Source organism: Plecotus auritus, assembly GCF_963455305.1.
Source record: "Plecotus auritus genome assembly, chromosome: X".
NCBI classification, from domain to species: Eukaryota; Metazoa; Chordata; class Mammalia; order Chiroptera; family Vespertilionidae; genus Plecotus; species Plecotus auritus.
The window spans coordinates 16932316-16957325 of NC_137784.1; the positions used below are offsets into that span (position 1 = coordinate 16932316).

General features: G+C 40.0%; 1 protein-coding gene and 1 pseudogene across 2 annotated transcripts in view; one reads left to right on the forward strand and one right to left on the reverse strand.

Moving 5' to 3' along the window:
* POLA1 (DNA polymerase alpha 1, catalytic subunit) overlaps window positions 1-25010 on the forward strand; it is a 319132-nt gene that overhangs the window by 148877 nt on the left and 145245 nt on the right. Inside the window, exon 34 of the mRNA XM_080652141.1 lies at window positions 856-987. Coding sequence (XP_080508267.1) covers window positions 856-987 — 132 coding nt within the window. The remainder of the gene's footprint in view (window positions 1-855; window positions 988-25010) is intronic.
* Window positions 3226-3762, reverse strand: LOC308239352 (large ribosomal subunit protein uL11-like; annotated as a pseudogene). The gene has a single exon. The product of its transcript is annotated as a large ribosomal subunit protein uL11-like (transcript).

A 25010-nucleotide genomic window follows, 5' to 3' on the forward strand; every position in this document is an offset into this window, starting at 1 on the left:
TCCTTGAGTTTTGCTTCATTACAGCTGTAAATAAGATAGTTAATTGCATGGAGGCTTGACAACTTGCAGATGGGCTAACTGTGGAAGAGCCGATGTCAAGCTCTGAAATCTCTTCCACCTGGAATTGCTTAGTGTGGTGGGTAGGGTTATGTACCAGATTGGAGCAGGAAACCAAGATGTTTAAGTATCAAGAAGGAAAACACATGGTCCAGAAACTCCAACAGTTTCCCTGTATGTTTGCTTTGTCTCTGCTTAAAACAAAACAAAACAAGACGTTTTCTCCAAATACTAATAGTTAATTCTTGCAAATTTCTACTTCTCCTGCTTTCCCTCCCCCAAATACGTTTTAAGGGGGTTAGGAATTTTAGATTTTCTAAGCTGACAAAACCTGATTGCTTTGTGGTGTAACACTTAAATTTTAGGCTTTATTCTTAAAATTAAGTTGACAGTATGAAAGCAAACGAATGTCATTAGCGCACTTGCTTTATCCTCAAGTTTGTAATGAATAAGGGCAAATTTAAAATTTTGATATGTCTAAAAAGGATGTTTGTTTCCAATAATGTCACTTCACTGGTATTTTCACAGGGAAAACTCATTTATCCAGAGAGTCTGTCATTTATTGAGTGTTTAAAAGAAAAGTGATATTAGGGTTTTCCCTTTGACTTCATGCTCCATTATGATGGTGGCAAAAGAGTGGAAGTTATATGTGACTAAGGAGATCTTTGGGAGGAAAGCAGTTGAGGAAATAGAGTTAAATGAAGAATATTGTGCACCAGGAAGGACAGCATATAAGCTTTTAAGCACAAGAAATCTTTTTATAATCTTTTGTGTACTTGTCTGACTTGAATTCTATAGGAAACCGATACGGAGCCCAGCTTGTATCGTTGCAGTAACATCAACTGTAAAGCTTCACCTCTGAACTTTATTGTACAGCTGAGCAACAAATTGATCTTGGATATTAGACGTTGCATTAGGAAATACTATGAGGTTAGTATCCATAATAACTTTCTTACATACACAGCTTATTTAAGTTTGGAACTTGTTATAAAATGAAACAGTGTAGCTTTGTATTACTGTTTTTTATGAAACTAAAACTTTTTAAAGACTTGAAAGGAAAATGGTTTGATTTTCTATTGGGTATTACATCTCTTTCATTAATGAGGAATATTTTAAATAGTGAAATTTTTGCTTTTAAGGAAAAATGAGAATATAACCAGGACTTTTTAAAATTTATTGTTACCTAAATAAGACCACATTAAATGGTCACTCATATCTTTGGACAAAGGAGGAAAAATCAATATTGGTTATCTTTGTGAAGTAGAGCCATAAACATCATGTGTGATGTTTTTAATAAGTTAAAACTTTGTGTTTATGTGGTAATCGAAACCATTTCGATTCCTAGTTGTCCCAGGAATTAAAACTAAATATCTTTTAAATTTAAATGCAATTTGTCTAGCTTTTTAAAGAGAATGTCTGATTTTTAAAATACATAGTATAGTTAAAATACCAGAACAGTAAGTGATCTGTCTGTGTTAGAAAGGCTTTTTTCAAAGTTTTTGTTTTGTTTTTAACAATTACATATGAGTGAGTTCTTTTCTATTCAAAAATTAAAATTAAAAACTCCACATTGACCATTTGATTTTTCTTAGTGTTTCATTATATCATTTGTCATCTAAGCAACGTTGCTATTACTTGAAAGTTCACTGTAACTTATTTAAAGAAGCTACATTGGCAAGGCATTCCAAAAATGCCCAGATTCTATTAGGTAAGGCCCATGACTTTGTTCAATATCTTTCTATAATGTCTACTTTTATGCTAATTAACATAGCATTTTCTTATTTAAAATGGATCTCATTAAATGAAAACTGAGTATTAGATCATTAGGATGAAGAATGAAAATATAGAGTTCCAGTGTTTTGACTTTGGAGTTGAATAACTTGTATTTGTAAAAAAAAAAAAAAAATAGGTTTGTCTGAAGATATTTTTAAAATAATAATTATGACTACATTTTGGGAAATCTGAAACATTTTAGTGAATATTGTTATGCTGTACTTAATGAACAGTTGGATGGGAATAAAGGATATCCCTAGGTTCACATTCCACAGTCGATGAAGTGTTCCGCACGTGAAATGTTAGGCCTTTATTTAGCATGAAAAGCCCAAATCAAAACTATTCAGCTCCTCATTTACAGACCTCACGGAGTAGAGCATGATTCTTGACTCTTGTGAAGAATTCCAAGTTTTCTCTCTGTGTTTAGTCTATCAAAATCTTCACCATGGAAATGTTAATACTAGAAGAAACTCATCTATTTCCTTCTATAAGAAGGGATGATCTGTTTTGACTAAGTTGGGAATGGGCAGAAAAATGATCTTCTTTGTAGTTAGAAATATGCCCTAACTGAAAGATGGATTTCCAACCCAACTGTTTGTGTGTCGTGGTGGTGTTGGTGGTAGTAGTTATATTTTTTAAGCTAAATTACCTAGTTTTATGAATCTAGACATTCAACCCAGGGTTTCTATAGCTTTTGCTTCCATTGTCTTCTCTACCAGCCATCTCACTACCAGCAAGTAACAGTTTTCCTGTAGTTACTGCCCACTTGGTTAATTTTCCTAAGGGATTTCTTAGGAAAATATCCAAATGTCGCTCTTAAAGTTGAAGATTGATATGACTATCCTCAAAATTAGGGACCTGTACCTCTACTGTCTGATCTTAGTCATATATGATTAGATGTGAGAGGAAGAAATCCATTATTCTTTTCATGGCCCCATGGTAAATAAATGTTTCAAATATTGTCAAGATCAGAGCTTTTATACAGAGAAGCTCATGCACCTCTAGGTTCTACTTCATTGGTAGACTATTCTCTTTCCTCCTCACCCCAGACTTAAAAGAACTTCTGCGGGTAGAGGGACATGGCATTGAGTTTCTTTTGTATTTGCCTCAAGTGATAGTGATTACAGTTAGTTCAGGGTGATGTACCATAGTGGTGGTAGTCCAGCTGGAGATTAATACATCAAGTGTACTGGAGATAAGGATATTGATAGTAAGTACAGGCATACCTTGTTTTATTGCACTTGCTTTATTGTACTCCACCAATGTTGTGTGTTTTTTACATATTGAAGCCAGGACCCTCTATCAGCAGAAAGATTACACTCATTTTATTCCAATACTCTCTTTGGGGGCGGGTTGTGAAATAATCTTTAATTGAAACATTTTCCTTTGTAGTTCTTAACTAGCCGGACATTCCACTGCACACTGTTGATATCATCTATAATGTTATAAGTGTGTCGGCCATCAACATTGTAGCCCACAGACTGGGCAGTCCCCAGGTTCTCTTGAATGGTTCCAGAGAGTTCTCTAGCTAAATACTGGTGCCGCATCTGTCAGGCAATGCTGACAATCTCATTAAAAGTGCTATTTCCACTGTGCTTAATGTGTTTTTGGTTGTTTTTTTTGTTTGTTTTGTTTTGTTTTGTTTTTTGCTTCTTTCTGTCTCTTGGTGGTTCTTTGAGGGCTTTGATGATCAGGGCAGAGGCAGAAGGGACTACTTCAATCTGGGCCTGTCTGTTTTGAATTGTCAGTTTCACTGTAGTCCTCAGACCCTTCCAATCACTGGTTGCTTTGGCAATGTCATCACCAACATGACATTGGGGACAGGCCCAGGGGGGCCGATCTTGGGGCCAGGGCAGACGTGGCACCTACTTCCACACCAGTTCACCTCAGGTATACGACGTTGATTTCATTGGAGTCGAACTTCGGTGGCATGGTGGAGGCGGCTGGTGTTGGATGAACCCAGATTCTGGACGACCTAAGGAAGTTGCACCTGAGCCTCCTCTGAACCGAAAGCCGAAAGCCCAATACTGTCTCGAACCCACAATATCTCTGAGTTATGCCTATACTGAGATTAAGTGACTGTTCTCTGAAGCTAATGACCAAAGGGGTTTCCTCCTATTTTGCAAGTTCAAAAATACTACCCACTGGACATAAAAGTTATTAGTAAATTAAGAGCAATTCTCAATATTTTTTTTTTCATTTTAGTCTTAGAATCACTGCAGGGAAAGTACAACCTACACTGAGAAAGGAAGGCATCTCTGTAAACAAGGAACTTTAGGCTTGGTCGGGGTGGCTCAGTGGTTGAGTATTGACCTATCAACCAGGAGGTTACAATTCAATTCCAGGCACCTGCCCGGGTTGTGGGTTCAATTCCCAGTGAGGGGCATGCAGGAGGCAGCTGATCATTGATTCTCTCTCATCATTGATGTTTCTCCCTCCCTCTCTAAAATTAATAAAAAAATATTTTTTTAAAGAAGGAACTTTAGGAAGACAGTGGAGGAGTAGGTAATTGACCAAACTCTCTAACCTGCAAAGAAACAGTTCTAGGTTACCAATAAATTGAATTGTCAGGAACAAAGGGACAGAAGTTTAGAGTAACAAAATATCCTTCTAAATCTCTTTCATTTTCAAAAATGCATCACATAATCTGTTATTTTCTGTCATGAATAAACAGTACTGAGTAAATCAATGTGATATAATAAATATTAAAAATGTAAGTATCTGAGACTCAGTCTATATCATATCGTAACGTGTTTTTTTAATATATTTTTATTGGTTTCAGAGGAGGAAGGGAGAGAGAGATAGGAATAACAATGATGAGAGAGAATCATTGATCAGCTGCCTCCTGCACGCCCCGCACTGGGGATCGAGCCCGCAACCCGGGCCTGTGCCCTGACCAGAAATCGAACCATGACCTCCTGGTTCATAGGTTGACACTCAACCACTGAGCCACACCGGCTGGGCTCATATCATAATGTTTTAATACTGACTCTTTTAATAGGAGAGGAAATGCTTATTTCTCTCTCCCCATATAGCAATGATTATCTCTCTCGAATTCTCATCTCCTAGAACATTTAAATTTCAATATACATAGAAATACCAAAAGTACCAAGCAGGATATTTTAAGTAAATATTAATTTCTTTAGGAGGAAAAAAACTCTAGTGCTTTATCCCGAGATTTGATGAAGCATTGAAAGACTTTGAGGTAGCACAGAAACCTCTAGTTCAAAGTTGATTTTCTGCCCTGGTTCTTGTTGGTCCCTCTGTACCAAGTTAAAATTGAACTGGTATTTTTTTTGAAAATCACAGAAAACCAGTTTAAAGACTATATCTCTAAGCTTTTAGGGATGTTTTTGAAAGATTCTATTTTAGAGTAAAAAATTGATGTGTGTTCCCCCTCCCCTTAAATTTTGCTTCAGCAGAGCAAATACACACACAAAAAGGGAGAGAAACACTAGCTAATCTAAATTGGGAAATGAAGAGGGCTTTTTTTAAGCATGAAAATTTCATCATCTTGTCAGCTGGCAGAATGCCTGCTGTGTGGATTCACAAAGGCTAAGAATTACACTTTCATGAAATTTTCCTCACTAACTGCCCTGGTTAATTTGAAAGATAACCCACTGTTCTAATTCATTCCTCAATTGGGCGGTGCAGGTTTTATCTTTGATCTGACAAAGCATTTGTGTTAATCGTTTTGGCCCTCCACTAGACACTCTTGGGATTGTGCTTTTACAATAAATGTGTCTGTGATAGCTCTTTAGTCTATTATACTTACAATAGATCCATAGAACTGGTAATTAATTCTCCACTGCTTTGGAAATGGGAAGAATAGGTGTAGTTCTGTCAAGTGCTGCTAGGAAGTTTGTTTAGCTGGTTCATTTTTGAAGTGTTCCCCTCAGCCATCCACGAAGCAGCCGCAGAAGAGAGTCTGAGATTGGGGTGCTGCCTCCTCTGAAGACTTGTTCATAAGTGGGAAATCTGACCCCTATTGGTACCTGGGAGGGGGGTAGTGGGTCATCTACTTTCATCTCAAGTACTATTATTTATAATGTACAGTAAACCCTCATTTTAATACTTAAAGAGCCATCTGTTTTTAAAGGTGGGTAGTCAACTAAAATATGCTCCTAAACTCCCATTGATGGCTAATACAGGTTTTAGAGTGTTCCAACCAATGGGGCAAAATGGATTCCTCACCAGCCTTGCAGTTTGTAGCCACTTATAAAGGAGTATTACTTAGATCACTTCACTGTGATTTTTAAACAGAGATATTCTGGCCTTCCTTCTAGAAAAATTGACAGTGGCCCTATCCGGTTTTGTTCAGTGGTTAGAGCATATGCCTGTGGACTGAAGGGTCCCGAGTTCAATTCCGGTCAAGGGCACATGCCTGGGTTGCAGGCTCAGTCCCCAGTAGGGGGCGTGCAGGAGGCAGCCGATCAATGATTCTCTCTCATCATTGATGTTTCTATCTCTCTCTCCCTCTCCCTTCCTCTATGAAATCAATAAAAATATATATAAGAAAACAAAGAAAAATTGACAGTGAACAACTAGACAGTGCCATTCCTATGATAATCACTGATTAATAGCTAGGACCAGAAATTGGTGGTTGAATTGCTTAGAAATTTACTATTGGTTTTACAGTCTCAGAATTGTTCTGAAGTAAGCTTTCTGAAGACCCGGACAGTTCTTTCTTCTGTGTCTCATCTGTGATCTGTGCCACAGCCCTTGCTCTCAATAGTGTGTCCATTTTAATGTTTAGTAACCAAAGGAACCAACTAATAAATGTTATACTTTTTTCTCTTTTTACACTGCTGTCACATGGGAAGGTTTACTTTTTTATTTTAATTTCTTGATTTTAGGGAGAGAAAGAGAGAGAGACCGACTGACTCTATTTGTTGTTTCACTTTTTATGGATTAATTGGTTGAACCCTGTATGTGCCCTGACTAGGGATCAAACCCATAACCTTAGTGTCTAGGAATGACACTCTAACCAACTGAGCTACTTGGGCAGTGCTGGAAGAAAGTTTATTAATGGTACAAGATTTTCAGGTTAACACAAAATTCCAGAGTTTTAAGGTCATGACCGCACTGGCCAAAAAGTCCTTTGTCACTCTGTCTTTTATATTTTATATCACTGATAACTGTTGATTTCAATATATGCCTTTCTCTAACTTCATAACTTTAAGTTGTTTTCTACCCCAGCCAAGTATCAGGCAAAGAGGCATTGGCCAGAAATTTTTTTATCATAATACAAAATCCTATCCTGCATGGACATCCTCTCATTGTCCTGATACAAAAGTCCATTTCTAACTCCTTAAGGTGGCATAGAAAGTGGATGCCTAGCTGTTATTCCTCTCACTCCTGTCCGCTCCCTGTATTTTTCTCTGTTACTTACTGGTATATTAATTGTGGCATAAGCCACATTTTTAAAAAAAATCTCTTTTGGACCCACTCTTATGAGGAATTCCAAAAATAATGAGCAGTGTCTATTGTCTCATAATGCAGAGACTTTCTTATGGTCACATGTGAATAAGGGAGCATTTGACCAACGATGCCACCCCTCAGTGTGCTGCTGGCTGTGGCTTCCTCTGGAGGACTGCACACATCTAGGAGGTGGAGTGGGATGCTTTGTAGAAGAATCCATGTTCAGCTTATGCTTTCATCTTTGTCCCCAAAAATGCTTGTTAATTTTGGAATGGATCTGCCTTCCTCAAAGACAAAATTAATAACCTCCAAACATAATGTTGTTAAGCCAGAAACTAAATTGGAGCTGCCTTTTATTTTATTTTTTTAAATATCTTTTTTATTGATTTCAGAGAGGAAGGGAGAGGGAAAAAGAGACAGAAACATCAATGATGAGAGAATCATTGATTGGCTGCCTCGTGCACGCCCCCTAATGGGGATCGAGCCTGCAATCTGGACATGTACCCTGGCTGGGAATCAAACCATGACCTCCTGGTTCATAGGTCAATGTTCAACCACTGAGCCACACCAGCCAGGCAGGAGCTACCTTTTTTAAAAATATATTTTATTGATTTTTTTACAGAGAGGAAGGGAGAGAGATAGAGAGTTAGAAACATCGATGAGAGAGAATCATCGATCAGCTACCTCCTGCATACCCCCTACTGGGGATGTGCCCGCAACCAAGGTACATGCCCTTGACCGGAATCGAACCTGGGACCCTTCAGTCCACAGGCCGACGCTCTATCCACTGAGCCAAACCGGTTAGGGCAAGGAGCTACCTTTTATTAACAGTGCAAAGAGGGCAGGGTGAAGTATTGCAGAAAACATTTCCTCGACCAAAATGCAAACCCATTCAGCATCACAGGCAACACAATTCAGGGTGCCCAACAGTGCCTGACGAAGGATTATTTCTTTAGGAATTTACAGAGCTCGATTAGTAATTAAATCTGGCAAATTAAAGGTGAAGTAGCCTCCTACCCCATCACTCCCCATCCACCCTCATCCATGTAAGCACTAACAGGGCCACTCTCATTGCCATTGTCCTTCACTTTCCAGTACAGCAGTGCACATGACAGAGCTATATTGTGCAGATGGATATGTGGGGTTTAGAGCCACGCAATGATGTTCTGCAACTGTCTCCTGTTCTGCTGCAAATATTTGGTGTTCAATAACCCACAAAATTTCTCATTTCTTACCTGTGGTGATGTGGGCTGATAGTTTTTAGGTGATAGGTTGCAATATGCAGTAGTCTCACAGGTACATTAGTTCAAAATAGTTTAAACTCTAAGCACCATTGGAATTATTGTTTATTTCCTTGCCTCTGCGTTTATATTTAGAACATTTAAAAAGAATAAATTGGGTTTCTTTTTTGTAAAGACTCTTAACAGCATAATTATAAGTGGTACAGAAGGCATGCAAAGAAGCAATAGATACCCATCCCACCCATTCAGCATCACAGGCAGTGCAACCCATGCTGCCCAGCAGTGCTTAAAGAAGGATCATTTCTTTAGGAATCCATAGAACTCATCCTGAATCTGAGTCAAACAAAATAATATATTGAGAATTGGTATTTATTTTTTGCTTCACACCAGTTAAGCTACGCGTAAATGAACACCATGGACACCAAATGCATTTTTTAAATGTAGTATTCTAGCCCAGCCATGGTGGCTCAGTGGTTGAGCGTCGACTTCATGGTTCGATTCCCAGTCAGGGCACATACCCAGGTTGCTGACTTGATCCCCGATCTTGCCGGAGGCAGCCGATCAATGATTCTCTCCCATCATTGATGTTTCTATCTCTCTCTGCCTCTCCCTTCCTCTCTGAAAAATATATTTTAAAAAAAGAAATGTAGTGTTCTAAAACCGAGACCCATGGGCAGGGAGTTGGTATGCCTATGGTGATGAATGGCTGATTTTTGTTTGGAATGGATATCAAGTAAGCTGACTTTGAGTCAGTTATAAGATTTGGTGCTATGCTGAGGTGTGTTCTCATAGAAAAACTAACAAACAAGGGATTTGATGATGGTTGGAAGAGAATCTCATTGTAAATAAATTTATTATTATTTTTAATATATTTTATTGATATTTTACAGAGAGGAAGGGAGAGGGATAGAGAGTTAGAAACATCGATGAGAGAGAAACATCGATCAGCTGCCTCCTGCACACCTCCTACTGGGGATGTGCCCACAACCAAGGTATGTGCCCTTGACCGGAATCGAACCTGGGACCTTTCAGTCCACAGGCTGACGCTCTATCCACTGAGCCAAACCGGTTTTGGCTAAATAAATTTATTATTGACCAAATATAGGTGAATAACAGAATCCAGTGCCCCTACACAAGCAGCTTATGGTATGAATCCTGCCTATTTATTATAGAGGATCTGATAAGCAAATCGGATCAGATATGACCTTTTATGCCTCCTGACTTTTATCCTTTATGAAATAACCAGCATTTACTTGTGCTGTCTATATTTATCTTAACACCTCTTTATCTTTGACTTCATTTAATCTTAAACCTTACGGCATGAACCCTGTTGTGGAGACTCAGAACTAGAGCATGATGGTGAGGAACTAACAGGGGACCCATACCAAATTCTGAGGTGCCCTGGCCATAGAAAACTGTTGTCTGTTAAGAGCTGAGTTTGGGCCTTGTTGTTTTCCGCATATACATATTCACCTTCCTGAGTTTTTGGTCTGAGGTGGAGGCAGTTACAGCCACTGCCCTTGCCTGTCCTTTCCTTACATTCTGCAAGTTTAGCACTCAGTTATATCAATTTTGAGACCATCCACTGCTAGCTTCATGATAGACTGTGAGGTTTTGTACCCAAACACCAAGGTCAGAGTTCTTGTTTAGTCACTTACCAGGTCAGTAACTTGGGTTAGTTGTTGAACTTCTTCAAGCCACAGTTTCGTAGCCTATTAAATGACAGTAGTAATGATACCTGGCACATAAGGAGAACTATATGGGATGATGCATTTAAAATGCACAGAAAGCACCCATTATTCCAATCTGAGATATGGTAGATGAATATAACTTGGCTGTGTTCTTTTGTGTGCTTAGAACTCCCAAAGATTCCAATCTGGGCCGGGGCCTTGCTGCCCCAGTCTTTCTGAGGGGTCCATCTAGAAGCCTTTGTTATCTTGCTGCTCTCCTGTCCCGTCAGAATGTACTGTGCTTCTTCATGGCCCTCCCTGCAGTCTGCCAGTGTGGGAGTTTTCTTTTCAGTGTTGGTGAATAGGTTCTCACACTCAGCCTTAGAAAGGACACTGCTAAGGGCAGCTAGGGCTAGTGGTTAAAGGCAAGGAAAGGACACTGGGCTATACTTCCTTGAGGTCAGCACCCCGTAGTGTACCTAACCTGCAGGTGCTCAGGAAGTGGTTATTGAATGAGTTCATGATATTCTGAGATGTTGGTGCTATCAAGCGACTCTCAGGTCACAAATAGTGACATCATGACTGCAACCATACTTGGGGACCCTAGTCCAGAATTCTGTGCATCATATATGTTGAGACAGCTGCTTATGAATAACAAGTTGCTCTCCATCTTCAATATGGTCAGCTTTTTAGGATGCCACAAGACCTCTGGGATTAGCATTAGAAGCTAGGCCAGGCCACTAGGCTGGCAGGGGCATGAGTCCTGAAAGCTGATTAGAGCCACCCAGCAATGGACTAGTCCAGCCATTGAAGGGAATCCTGCGGTTTCAGCAGCTTCTGATACGGTTTGCCTCTTCTGAAGGGAAAATTGGAGGTTCTCTGAAATACTGAGGAAATCCCATAGGAGTTGTCAAATATCTGCAAACCAGTGGGTGAAAACAGAAAACCACTTGTGCCAAAACAGTAAAATTCCTTTCTTTAGTTCGATTTCTCTACCTTTGTGTATTTAGGAAAAACTCAACTTCGGGTCTAACTCCAGTCTTCTGGAGCTACTGTCTTATAGTAGAGTAAGGAATTGAACCAGAACATATTTCATTTAACCTTTCAGAAGTGAGATTTTCACACCGTTGACCTTGACTTCAGGGAACAAAATGGAACTATCTGTTCTCTGCTGCACATGTAAACGAGAGTGCGCCACAGACATGGCTGTGTCTTATATTTTGTTTGCCTAGAAAGTGTACGTGTTATCATTCACATGTGGCAATCGGCCCTTTGCAGATAGTTAGATATGAATTTCCAGATCGCCCTGTGTAGCTTACTCTTTATTAAATGGAACAGCCATACTCCTGTTCAGGAGAGAGTTAATTCAGCTGCCTTTTACAAGGCACCATAGACAGATTCTCAAAAGCCTGATTCCAAAAAATAATACTGCTAATAAAAATCAGAGCAGCAGTATTTTCTGCCTGATAGGTGTTCATTTGTTTTGTGCTTGGCATAAATCAGTAGTGGCTTTATCATATGCTCACCCCAGCACTTGTAATGTGTTGGTCTTAGCTTGGTTTTGAAAAGCAATGTGTAACTTTTTGTCCTTGTTCAAAACTCATCTGATTCTTGGCACTCCCTCAGCATTTTTTTGGTTTGTTTTTACTATGTTCCAGCAGAGTGTAACTCGTAGGGGTGGTGATTTTGTGAAGTATGTTGTCCAGCTTGTTTCCTGAAAGGTCCCTGTCCTCATTCAGGCTGTACATGTGCTCAGGACTCCTTGGCTGTTTGAGGAGTTCTTGCCCTGGCGGTGTAGCACAATTGGTTGAAGCATCATCTGCATACGCCAAGGTTATCAATTCAATCCCAGGTCAGGGAACATATAAGAATCAACCAATGAGCCTGGCCAGTGTAGCTCAGTAGTTGAGCATCAAGAGGTCACGGGTTTGATTCCCAGTCAGCACATGCCACGTTGCGGACTCAATCCCCAGTAGGGGGCGTGCAGGAGGCAGCCGGTTGATGCTGCCCTCTCATGGATGTTTCTATCTCTCTATCCCTCTCCCTTCCTCTCTCTCTAAAATCAATTTTTTTAAAATATATTTTATTGATATTTTACAGAGAGGAAAGGAGAGGGATAGAAAGCTAGAAACATCGATGAGAGAGAAACATCGATCAGCTGCCTCCTGCACACCTCCCACTGGGGATGTGCCCGCAACCAAGGTACATGCCCTTGACTGGAATCGAACCCGGGACCCTTCAGTCCGCAGGCCGACGCTCCAGCCACTGAGCCAAACCGGTTTCGGCTAAAATCAATTTTTTTTAAAAGAATCAACCAATGAATGCATTAACAAGTAGAACAACAAAGTGTTCTCTTGCTCTCTCTCCCTTCCCCTCTTTCTCCCTCCCTCCCATATCTCCTCTCTCCCCTTCGCCTTTTCTCTATCTCACATTAGTAAATTTAAAAAGAGAAGCTTTTCCGCTGGGAACCTAGATGATTTGCTAACTAGGTCTTGGAAGCCTAGTATAGCTGGCCTTCAGTCTCCAAACCACCAGCAAAGAATGTTCAAGTATCATGGCAGGAAAAAACCAAAAACTGCCCAGGATTTCTGTCTATATGTATACTAAGGATTTGGAAATCAGATGAGTGAAGTCACATGTAGTCTTTTGATAATAATTGCCCTCAACTAGAGCTTCCCATCTAGTGATATTCAAGAACTATTCCTTTCAGGAATTGATCAGCAAAGAAAAATCAAAGGGGAACCTAGAATCAAGAAAGACTTGCTTAATAACCAATGGATAAAAGACACTGGGGCGGGAGGGGCAGGTAAAGGCATGTATTGGGGGGAAGGGGAGGGTGGGGGAGGTCAATGGGGGAAAAAAAGAGACATATGTACTACTATTTTTAATATTTCAAACAATTAAAAAAATGTAAAAAAATAAAATTAAATTAAAAAAAATAAAATAAAATAAAATAAAAAAAGAAAGACTTGCTTAGCCCTTACTGGTTTGGCTCAGTGGATAGAGCGTCAGCCTGCAGACTGAAAGGTCCCGTGTTCGATTCCGGCCAAGGGCACGTGCCCAGGTTGTGGGCCTGGTCTCCAGTGTGGGGTGTGCCAGAGGCAACTGATCAGTGATTCTCTCTCATCATTGATGTTTCTCTCTCTCTGTCCCTTCCTCTCTGAAATCAATAAAAAATAAATTGGGGGCGGGGAAAGAAAGACTTGCTTAAAATTTCACAGCAAAATGGATTTTCCTGCTGCTGATGAATGTACGCAAAGGTTATAGCACAGTGCTTCTCAAACCTTGTGGTCTGTGGGACCCTGTACACTCTTAAATTACTGAGCTTACCAAAGAGTTTTCGTTTATGTGGGTTATATGAATTCATATTTATTTGATTATAAATTAAAGCAGACATTTACAAATTGCTAACTCATAATTAACAATAAACCTATTATATGACAAAAATGTTTTCATGAAAAATAGCTGTATATTACAAAGCAAAATTTAACAACTGCAGCATTGTTTTACATTTTTGCAAATATCTTTACTGCCTGGCTTAGAAGTCGGCTGAATTCTCACATCTTCTTTTACACCCAATCTATTGAGATAGTGTTTTGGTGTAAGTGTATGAAGAAAATTTGATTTCAGCCGAAACCGGTTTGGCTCAGTGGATAGAGCGTCGGCCTGCGGACTGAAAGGTCCCGGGTTCGATTCCGGTCAAGGGCACGTACCTTGGTTGCGGGCACATCGCCAGTAGGGGGTGTGCAGGAGGCAGCTGATCGATGTTTCTCTCTCATCGATGTTTCTAGCTCTCTATCCCTCTCCTCTCTCTTCCTCTCTGTAAAAAATTAATAAAAGATATTTTAAAAAAAAAGAAAAAGAAAATTTGATTTCACACATGTATGTCATTGGAAAAGGTAGGAGTATTTTTTTTTATCCTCACCAAAGCATATGTTTTTATAGATTTTAGATACATGTATACATCGATGTGAGAGAGAAATATCGATTTGTTGCCTCCCATGTGGGCCCTGACTGGGGATCGAACCCACAACCTTTTTTGTGCATAGGACAACACTCCAACCAACTGAGCCACCCGGCAAGGGGGGAAAAGGTAGGAGTATTTTAATAATCTTTTCTATTTGTAGCGATATTCTTTTTTGTCACGACAGGCCTTATAACGTGGTAATTTCCAATGTGGTATCTGAAACCATATCAATAATCTTTTTGTACTCTGGTACATTAAAATCCATGATCTTAAATGGGTCTTGGTAGATAACATTATATTTATGTTGTCCAAGTCTTTGGGAGTGAGCATATATTATCTTTTTAGGGAGTAGTGTTGCTTGCATTTTGAAATTTTATCTTAAAATTTACGTAGAATAGAATTTACTCTTTGGTGTACAGTTCCATGAGTGTTGACCAATACATGGAGTTGTGTGACTGCTACCACAATCAAGATACAGAACACTGCCAACACCCACCCTCCTTCCCACAATTCCCTTGTGCTACTAATGTGAGTTACAGTTTTAAAAGAGGTTCATTCAGATGGCTAACCTCTTCTTCTGTTCTGCATTGATTCACATCACTTTTGCTTACAAAGCATCATGTTTTCTGACATTATCTTCCACCTGGGACCCACCATACTGAATGTGCTGCCATTCCCAGAGATGTACAGAAGAAAACTTGTGATGTTATGTGTTTATTTGCTTAGCTAGGAATGTATGTACTTGATCTGTGAATATAAAATGAAATCTAGCCCTAGCTGGTATGACTCAATGGATAGAGCATCGGCCTGCAGATCAAAGGGTCCCAGGTTCAATTCCAGTCAAGGGCACGTAACTTGGTTGCAGGCTCCTCTCTGGCCTGGGCCCTGGTCAGGGTGTGCAGGAGGCAACCAAGCAATGTTTTTCTCTCACATTGATATTTCTGTCTTTCCCTCTCTCTTCCATTTTCTCTAAAAAAAAATCAATGGAAAAATATCCTCAGGTGAGGATTTAAAAAAAGAAATTCCAAGGACAATTCCCCCAAAGTAATAAGAAATGGAGAAAAATTTTAACATTTCCATTGGAACTTTACCACAGGATAAATTTTAGCTCTGGGGATTTGAGAAAGAAAACTAATTCATATTCTCAACTCATTACTTTCTTTCAATGGGTCATGAAGTCAGAAAATCCCAATAGCATGAGCAGTGATTCTAGCACTCAAGTAATTATACTAGTAGTTGCTCCTCCAGCTTTCTAGAAACAAGACCTAGATATCTAAACATTTAAAGGGATAACTTAACTTCCCTATATTAATATGTCTATCTACTTTATCCTACCCACATCTATAGCAGAGTTTGTGATTTTGCAACTTCTAGCACCTGTATAGATTCATGTAACCACCACCACAATTGGGATACAAAATAGTTCCAATTGGGATACTAAATAGTTCCATTGTCCCCCAAACACCCCTTCTTGCTATCCCTTTATGTTCACTTTCCTTCCCACCCCTAACTTTGGCAACTATGGATCTGTTCTCATTACTGTAGTCTGTCTTTTCAAGAATGTCATAGAAATGGAATTATACAGTATGCAAACTTTAGAACTGTTTTTCTTTCACCTAGTTCAGTGGTCAGCAAACTGCGGCTTGCGAGCCACATGTGGCTCTTTGGCCCCTTGAGTGTGGCTCTTCCACAAAATACCACGGCCTGGGCGAGTCTATTTTGAAGAAGTGGCGTTAGAAGAAGTTTAAGTTTAAAAAATTTGGCTCTCAAAAGAAATTTCAATCGTTGTACTGTTGATATTTGGCTCTGTTGACTAATGAGTTTGCCTACCACTGACCTAGTTCATTCCTTTTATTGATGAATATTTCATTGTATGGGTGTAGCAGTTTGATCCATTCACCCATTGGTGTTTGGGTTATTTCCAATTTGGGCAATTATGATTCAGATGCTATAAACATTTGTGTATAGTTTTTTGTGTGAGCATAACTTTTCATTCTCTTAGGTGTATAAGTTTTCATTCTACCCAGCGGTAGAATTGCTAACTCATGTGGTGAGTATAATTTTACATTTTGAAGACATTGCCAAACTATTTTTTCAAGATGTTTTAGCTATTTCAGTTCTTTTGCCTTCCCATATAAATTTTAGTCACTTTGTCTTTATCAACAAAAAAATCCCACTGGGGTTTTTATTGGAGTTGTGTTAAATATATAATCACTTAGGGGAGAATTGACATCTTGTGTTGTCTTCCAATCTATGAACATGGTATATCTCTCCATTTGTTTATATTTTTTTCTTTCATTAGTATTAGTTTTCAGCATACAAGTCCTGTACCTTTTAGATTTATATCTAAGAAGTTTCATTTGGGGACAATTTATACTTAAAAACAATTTTGTCTCTAATTGTATTCCCTAATATCCTATATTATAAAGAGCTAATATGCTAATTAGACTGAACAGCAGAAAGACTGTCCGGACAATCTTCTGGATGATCGTCTGGATGACCTTCCGGATGAAGCTGGGGCTGTGAGGGCCGGCCAGAACTGCGAGGGGCTGCGAGGGCCAAGCCCCTTTGCATGAATTTCGTGCATCGGGCCTCTAGTATAAAAATACAATTATACAATATTTTGTTTTTATATTGCTCTAGTTCACAGAGTTACAAGTGAATCAGAAGAGTATTGAGGACCCACTAGACATTAAAAATAACCTACATAAATTCATAGTTAATATGCAACCCTTCAAATATATTTTATTAGTCTACATTTATTGGACCAAATATTTGGCCACATAATAGTGCCAAGTTGTTTAAAATACATCCACCAGCTTATTATAGTGTCACTTATGTAAAACTCGCGTCTCTTCCTGTGTTTGCTTAGATTTCTAGAAGGATGTTTACCATATGTCAAAAATCATATTTGAGTAGTGAAAAGTTTAGATATCTTTTCATATTTCTTTTCCCTATTTGAATATTTCACAATAGGCATGTATTCTTTTTATCAGAACAATGAAGCTGCTTAAAAGAGAAAAGAAAAATAAAATAGTGACTTGTAATATGGTTCGTGTCAGTAAATGAGGGTAGTACAGACTCAAGTCCTATCTGAGAATTATTTGCATCCTAGAAACTTTGATGTTGCCCCAGCCATTTTATGATTCTAAAATTTTATATTGCGAACCAAAGGAATGTTTCAAAACACTTGGAACGTTCTGAGAATGCTGGGTTTAGAATTTTTCTTCACCAAAGCATTTAGTTTTTGTCACATGCTTGTCTCTATCAGGCTAAGACAATGTGTCTCAAATTTGGCTGCACATTAGAATCACCTGAGTGGGATTTTTAAAGAGTATCTGATGGATCAGCCCACTCTGAAAAGTTAGATTAGGATCCGAGGGTGGGGCCAGGGCATTGGTGTTTTTAAAAGTTCCCCATGGGATTACTAAGCTCTTAAAATGTGATTTCTATATATGAAATATATGATTATTTTATATATTAATATATACACTGAGTGGCGATTATTATGATCTCTGAACGCATAGTAATCTGGACACTCAGTGTGTGTGTGTGTGTGTGTGTGTGTGTGTGTGTGTGTGTGTGTGTGTATTAGAGGCCCGGTGCATGAATTCGTGCATGGGTGGAGTCCGGCCAGCCTGGCCAGGGGAGGGGACATGGGCGATTGGCCGGCCTGCCTGCTGGTTGAGGGGACAATTTGCATATTAGCCTTTTATTATATAGGATATACACTGAGTGGCCAGATTATTATGCATTCAGAGATCATTATAATCTAGCCACTCAGTGTATAATTTCCATATATTCATATAGGTTATATATGAAGGTATGAAAAGAAAAGGTTTTAGTATTGCCACATTTTTCATGGGAATTTACCATCATTGTGAAGTGTTCAGGCATATTGCTGACACTTGACAAATGGTAGATAATTAGCATTGCACAAACCCTGTCTCTTCTCGGTTGTGGTTATGATTATATAAACCTAGGCTGAGGAGTATTTGTGCATAGAAATGTCATCTTCTCTGATTCTCTTCTAGGAAATCTCCCATATAATGATTTTATGACATCATCAGATCCTGCGTATGATGAGAAATTAAGTTTCATTATAGCACTTTAAAGTGATTCTGAGATCTGTAGTCCTGTCACCACCCTCTCAGACTATGATTCATCATAATCTCCTTCTGAGTAATTTCAGCCTCCCACGTGTAGGAATTGCCTAGTTTTTTCCATGCCTGGCATTACATGAGCAAGACCCAAAAGTCAAAATGGGGTAGAGAAGAAGTGGTCAAAGGGCACGAAGTTGTAGTTGTGTCTAGAGATGTGATGTAATGTATGGCATGATCACTGTAGTTAATAATACTGTATTGAAGATGGAAATTTCCTGAGAGAGATTTCAGGTGTTCTCATCACGCACACAGTCTCTGAAAAGCTTTCTTCACTCAGCTCTCCACAGGCAGAAGGTCTTCCTCTCTCCTGTGGGCTCCATAACACCCTGTACATACTTGCGATGACACCTATCACCAAGTTAAGTGGCTCTCTTCCCCAGACTGCGAGCTGCTTGTGACCACAAGCTGTGCTGTGTAGTGATGTGTTTAGTTTCATGTCACCTCAGCAGAGCATAGTACCAGGGACATCGCTGACATTGGACTTGATTATTTGAGCAAGGGAATGGCTTTTGGAACCTTCCAAAAGGCCGTGTGTGCAGCATTTATGTTTAATGGAATGACCAGTTCTTATTTTTTGTTATTAATGACTCCATACCAATGGACAGTATTTTCTGGGATATCATCTTTAATCTCTCTATTTAAATTTCAATCACCTCATGCATCTCAAGAAGATAAACTTACTCTTGCATTATATACATACTAGAGGCCTGGTGCATGAAGTTCGTGCACTCGGTGGGGGGGAGGTCCCTCAGCCCGGCCTGCGCCTTCTCACAGTTGGGAGCCCTTGGGGAGGGAGCCTAAACCATCAGTCGGACATCCTTAGCACTGCTGCAGAGGCGGGAGAGGCTCCCACCACTGCCGCTGCGCTCGCCAGCTGTAAGCCCGGCTTCTGGCTGAGTGGGAGCACACTGACCACCATGGGGCAGCTCCTGCATTGAGTGCCTGCCCCCTGGTGGTCAGTGCGCATCATAGCAACCAGTCATTCCACCATTCGGTCGATTTGCATATTAGCCTTTTATTATATAGGATACACTCAGTACATATTTTATTTTCTCCTTAAAAAAATGTCTCTGCTTCTTGAACCAAAGTTGTGGTGTTGATTTTTCCCTTTTGTCTAATAGCACTCTTCCTGCCCCAGACTCTGACCAGGAAACTGATATCTTAGCAGCAGAGCTGATTTTCAAACTGCTGCTGTCATAGGTTCTCTTAACACTGGGTAGTCATATCTTTATCCTAAATACCATAACCCAGACTTAAAGTTTTGACAAGCCCTTAGCACCATGTGTATATGTGTGTATTTGTCTGATTTTGTGTGCTCTTTCCCTAGCCCTAATATACATAAATGCACCCTTGCAGAAGAGTAATGGGCCAGCCTAGATGACTTTTGCTTCCTCTTGGAGAGTTGTTCTATTTATTGGTCATCATATGCCTTATGACCCAGAGATTTCACTTCTGAGAATGCATCCAAAAAAACCTGAAACACACTGATTAAAAAAAATACATGCACCCCTAGTTCACTGCAGCATTATTTATAATAGCCTAGGTTTGGAAGCAGCCTAAGTGTCCATTAGTAGGTGAGTAGATAAAAAAGCTGTGGTACATTTACACCATGGCATACTACTCGGCCATAAAAAAAGAAGGAATTCTTACCTTTTGCAACAGCATGCATGGACCTAGAAAGTGTTATGCTAAGTGAAATAAGCCAGTCAGAGAAAGACAAGTGCCATCTGATTTCACTTATATGTGGGATCTAATGAACAAAATAAATTAACAAACAAAATAGGAACAGACTCATAGACACATAGAACAGACTGACAGCTGTCAGAGGAGTGGAGTGTTGGGGGCTGGGTGAAAAAGGTGAAAGGATTAAACAAACAAACAAACAAAAAAAACAACGAACAACTAATAGGCACAGACAACAGCATACTGATTACCAGAGGGAAAGGGGATTGGGGAAAGATAGAAGAGGGCAAAGTGGGGATAAATGGGGTCGGAAAGAGACTTGACTTTGGGTGGTGAGTGCACAGTGTAGTATACAGATGATGTGTTATAGAGGTGTGCATGTGAAACCTGTTTGGCTTTATTAACCAGTATAACCCCAATAGATTTAATTTAAAAATCAAAGTTGTTTTATCATATTAAACTGCCAGGACCGTGTTTTTTTGACACAAGACCCCTAAAATGCCTATTAGAATACCATGGATTCAGCAGACACTCAGTTTCATGTAAAGTCACACACACTTGGAAGCATCTGAATTCCCATTTCTGTGTTTATAAACATGTGGACTGTTAGAAGAACTAATTTTCTAAACTAATGCTTTACCTGGCTCTTTAGTGATCTTTTCGGTGACTACAGGCCATTACCACAGAAGTTAATATCTGACATCCATCAGGGTGGTTAATGTTTGTTTTATGAGAAGAAAAGATTAAATATTAGGAAGAAACCAGTTAGGTTTTGGTAATGTTAAAAAAATCAGATGCATTAGCCATGGAGCTAAATGTCCATAGTAAAGATTTATATAAAATGTATAGTTGCATCTTTATATATATTTTTGTTTTATTTATTTTTGTTAGTCCTCACCCTGAGGATATTTTTTCCATTGATTTTTAGAGAGTGGAAGGGAGGGAGGAGGGGGAGGGGAGGGAAAGAGAGAGATATATAAACATCTATGTGAGAGAGACATATCAATTGGCTGCCTGCTGCACATTTCCTGATTGGGAATCGAACTCAAGACCCTTCAGGGTGCAGGCTGATGCTCTAACCACTGAGAACACTGGCCAGGGCTATGTATATTTTTATGAAATTTGATTTATTATATAAGAGGTTTTAAAAATTCTGATAATGCTGGTTGTATGCACACACACACATTTTTTAAAAGTCAGGAATCCCTTCTTTTCTTCTAAAGTAGACAATCAAAATAAGAGGTTTGAAGAAATGGATTTAAGACAGCAAAATTGTTGAATCTTTAGCTGTGTAAAAGAAGTACTGTACTTTGGACCAGAAAATGTGTAATAGCGATGCTTTGGTTAGTGACTGCAAAAGCAAAATAAATACCATAGTGTAAAATACGGTTCCATATGACAGCATGTTTGGTGAGTAGTGAGTATCTCATTTTAGGAAGCAGTTAGCACTAAAATGTGTTCTGCTTCTTTGCATGAAACTGCATCCTATCTATTAAAAGAGTAATATGCAAATTGACCATCACTCCAACACACAAGATGGCTGCCCCCATGTGGTCAAAGATGGCTGCCCCTTGTGGACACAAGATGGCTGCAACAAGATGGCCAGTTGGGAGGGACCAGGCCTGCAAGGGAGGGCAGTTGTGGGTGATCAGGCCAGCAGGGGAGGGCAGTTGGGAGGGACCAGGCCTGCAAGGGAGGGCAGTTGAGGGTGATCAAGCCTGCAGAGGAGGGAAGTTAGGGGTGACTAGGCTGGCAGAGGAGGGAAGTTGGGGGCGATGGGGTCTGCAGGGAAGGGCAGTTGGGGCAGGGGGAGCCAGGACTGCAGGGGAGAGCAGTTTGGGGGGACCAGGCCTGCAGGGGAGGGCAGTTAGGGGTGACCAGGCTGGCAGAGGAGGGAAGTTGGGGGCGACCAGGCCTGCAGGGAAGGGCAGTTGGGGGGACCCAGGCCTGCAGGGGAGGGCAGTTGGGGGTGACCAGGCCTGCAGGAGAGGGAAGTTGGGGGCAACCGGGCCTGCAGGGAAGGGCAGTTGGGGGGGACCCAGGCCTGCAGGGGAGAGCATTTGGAGGGGACTAGGCCTGCAAGGGAGGGCAGTTGGGGGGACCAGGCCGGCAGGGAAGGGCAGTTAGGGGTGATCAGGCTGGCAGGGGAGGGCAGTTAGGGGTGACCAGGCCAGCAGGGAGGGCAGTTAGGAGCAATCGGGCTGGCAGGGTAGCAGTTAGGCATCAATCAGGCTGTCAGGGGAGTGGTTAGTGGGTGATCAGGCTGGCAGGCAGAAGCAGTTAGGGGCAATCAGGAAGGCAGACAGGCGAGCAGTTGGGAGCCAACAGTCCTGGATTGTGAGAGGGATGTCCGACTGCCTGTTTAGGCCCAATCCTATAGGGATTAGGCCCAAACGGGCAGTTCGACATCCCTCAAGGGGTCCCAGATTGGAGAGTGTGCAGGCTGGGCTGAGGGAGACACACCCCCTTGCATGAATTTCGTGCACTGGGCCTCTAGTTAATAATAAAATCTTACATACAGTGCTTTTGTTTCTTGTTGATTGCTGGTAGGAAGAGGTTTGCTCAGGTTTTATTTGATGTTTGTTTTCTAGGGGAAGAAGGGGAGGAGTGTGTATCATAAATCTATTCCAAAAAACTTTCCTTATTTCTCCTTTTCAAAACTTCCACTGCCTATGCTGCCTTTGTGGAATAAAGCTGCATTGTTTATTTGGGATGTAGAAGGTTAATCAGAACTTCATTTTTATGTGAAATTACAGTGTAATGAATTAAATTGTAAACTTACTTGCACAGGGATATTTTCTTTCCTCTGTTAAAGTTAATCTTTTTTAAAAAATATATTTTTAGAGAATAGGGGAGAGGGAGAGAGAGAGAGGGAAACATCAATGATGAAAGAGAATCATTGATCAGCTGCCTCTTGCACGCCCCCCACTGGGGATTGAGCTGCAACCCCCGGCATGTGCCCTTGAGCGGAATTGAACCCAGGACCCTTCAGTCTGCAGGCGGATGCCATATCCACTGAGCCAAACCGGTTAGGGCTAGAGTTAATCTTTAAACAGTCTCCATGTTCAGAAAAAAGATGCTGTTAAAGACCCCAGATTGCAAAAGCAGTGCCACTTCTTCGAGAGCTTTGGGGCAATCCTCTGATGTGTAATTGCTTTTACATCAGTCACAAGAGAGAGACAAGAATGTGCTTTCCTTGAACTTAACAGTTTGGGCAATTTTCTATAATCCAGTAAATACAAATTGTAGCTTGATTATTCATCTACGTCTGTCAAGCAAATTTTAATGGATGAATGAATGAGTCAAATCTATGCATGGAAATATACAAATGTGCAAAATATGGGTCTAATTACCAGGCTGCTGGATTTACACAAGGTCAGGTAAACAAGGCACCAGTGTAATGATTATTAATTGTTAATAATGCCTTTGGGAAAACATTCACATTTTCCTTATGAATACCTAACAGTTTGCCTTTCTAGTTATTTTATACTCTGAACATTTTAGCTGGTCTAAGAGTACAAAAACATTTTTGCCCTATTTTTATCCTGTCCCTATATTTGCCTATTAATTCTTTTAGAATAACAAGTAAAATATAATAACTTTTTCAGGCAGCTGTTGAAAATCACAGTTTAATATGATGGTGAGAGAATTAAGGGTGGGGGGTGGGGTAACACTCACACAGCAGAATGAAATAGCTGCTATCTTTTGTCTTCATTGAAGGGATGAGCCTGCCTCCCGTCCTCCAGCCTCTTTTCAAACATAATCGACATTCTAAAACACAAAACCAAGGTGGTAATAAAGGAAAGGAAATCAAAGCAGGCTTTTTTCCCCTCTATTTACCATAGTAAGTCAACATTTGACTCTGTCTTGATATTCTATAAAATGAATGCTGGAAAAAGAATAATATCAATGAATAGTTTCCCATTGAAGTGCCCAAGGGCCGAAATAATTGAGGGAGTACTTGCTGAGGTTTTTCTTAGTTCAGTAACTCTTGATCACTGTGCGGTTTTGAAGCTGCACTGTCATTAAGGGCTCTCCATGTCTGGAAAGACACCCCCCCAGCTTTAATCCAAAAGTCATAAATTGTAGAACTAACATGTCGTCTGCGGGTCACCCAGGCGAAAACAGTGAATCTTGAAAAATCTATCTTTCTGCCACTGTGCTTTTGAAAATCTTTTGAATATTTTGCATTAATGGTACTGCTGCAGTCTCTTGCTGGGCTGTCTTCTAGTTCTTACAAGCTCCACGTTCAGAAGTTTTTCCCCATGGCTAATCTAACCGTTCTCCATTCTAGGCCTTACTGCCTGCTATGCACCTGTGTTGAACATGAAATGAATACAACCACTTTTTTAATGCTTTTCTTTAATATTTGTAAATATCACTCATATCTCCCTTTCATTTCTTCGAGCTCTATAATTGATGACTCAGTCTCATGTCTTCAAAATTTTCAGCTTTAATTTTTGTTTTTCTGAACCCCTATTTTTAAATCATGGTTGCCCTTTGTGGTTAGATTATACTAGATTTAAGCCAAATGGATTTGGACAGTTTTTTTTTACCTTAGCTCCATAGGTAGCATTCTATCCTCTTTCATAGTTAACTCTAGAATATAATGGACACAATTTATACACATTCACGGGTGCTGCTGTGGCTTAATTTAATTTAATCATAATTATAGCCAAACTCTTTATTCTGGCATTTGAGACATTGTATAATCCAACCTTCCCTCCCCGTAGACTCTCCCATTCAGGGATACTGTCCAAATTATTAACCCTCCAGACAGACCTGCTTGTTTTCTTACAACTGCCAATATTGTCCTCACCTGGTTGTCATCTCAATCTGTTTCAGTTCTCAGCCTTCAGTACCCAAGCCTGTCTCAATTCCAGCAAGTCTTTCATTGGCATTACAGCTGTGGAAGGTTTTTATCTCCCTCTAGATTCCTAGAGAACTTTGAATGTATAACCTTTCTCCCACAATTTCTTTAATACAGTCTTGTTAGGTATATTATTTTATTTGGAAAACAATGAATTTATTCCCT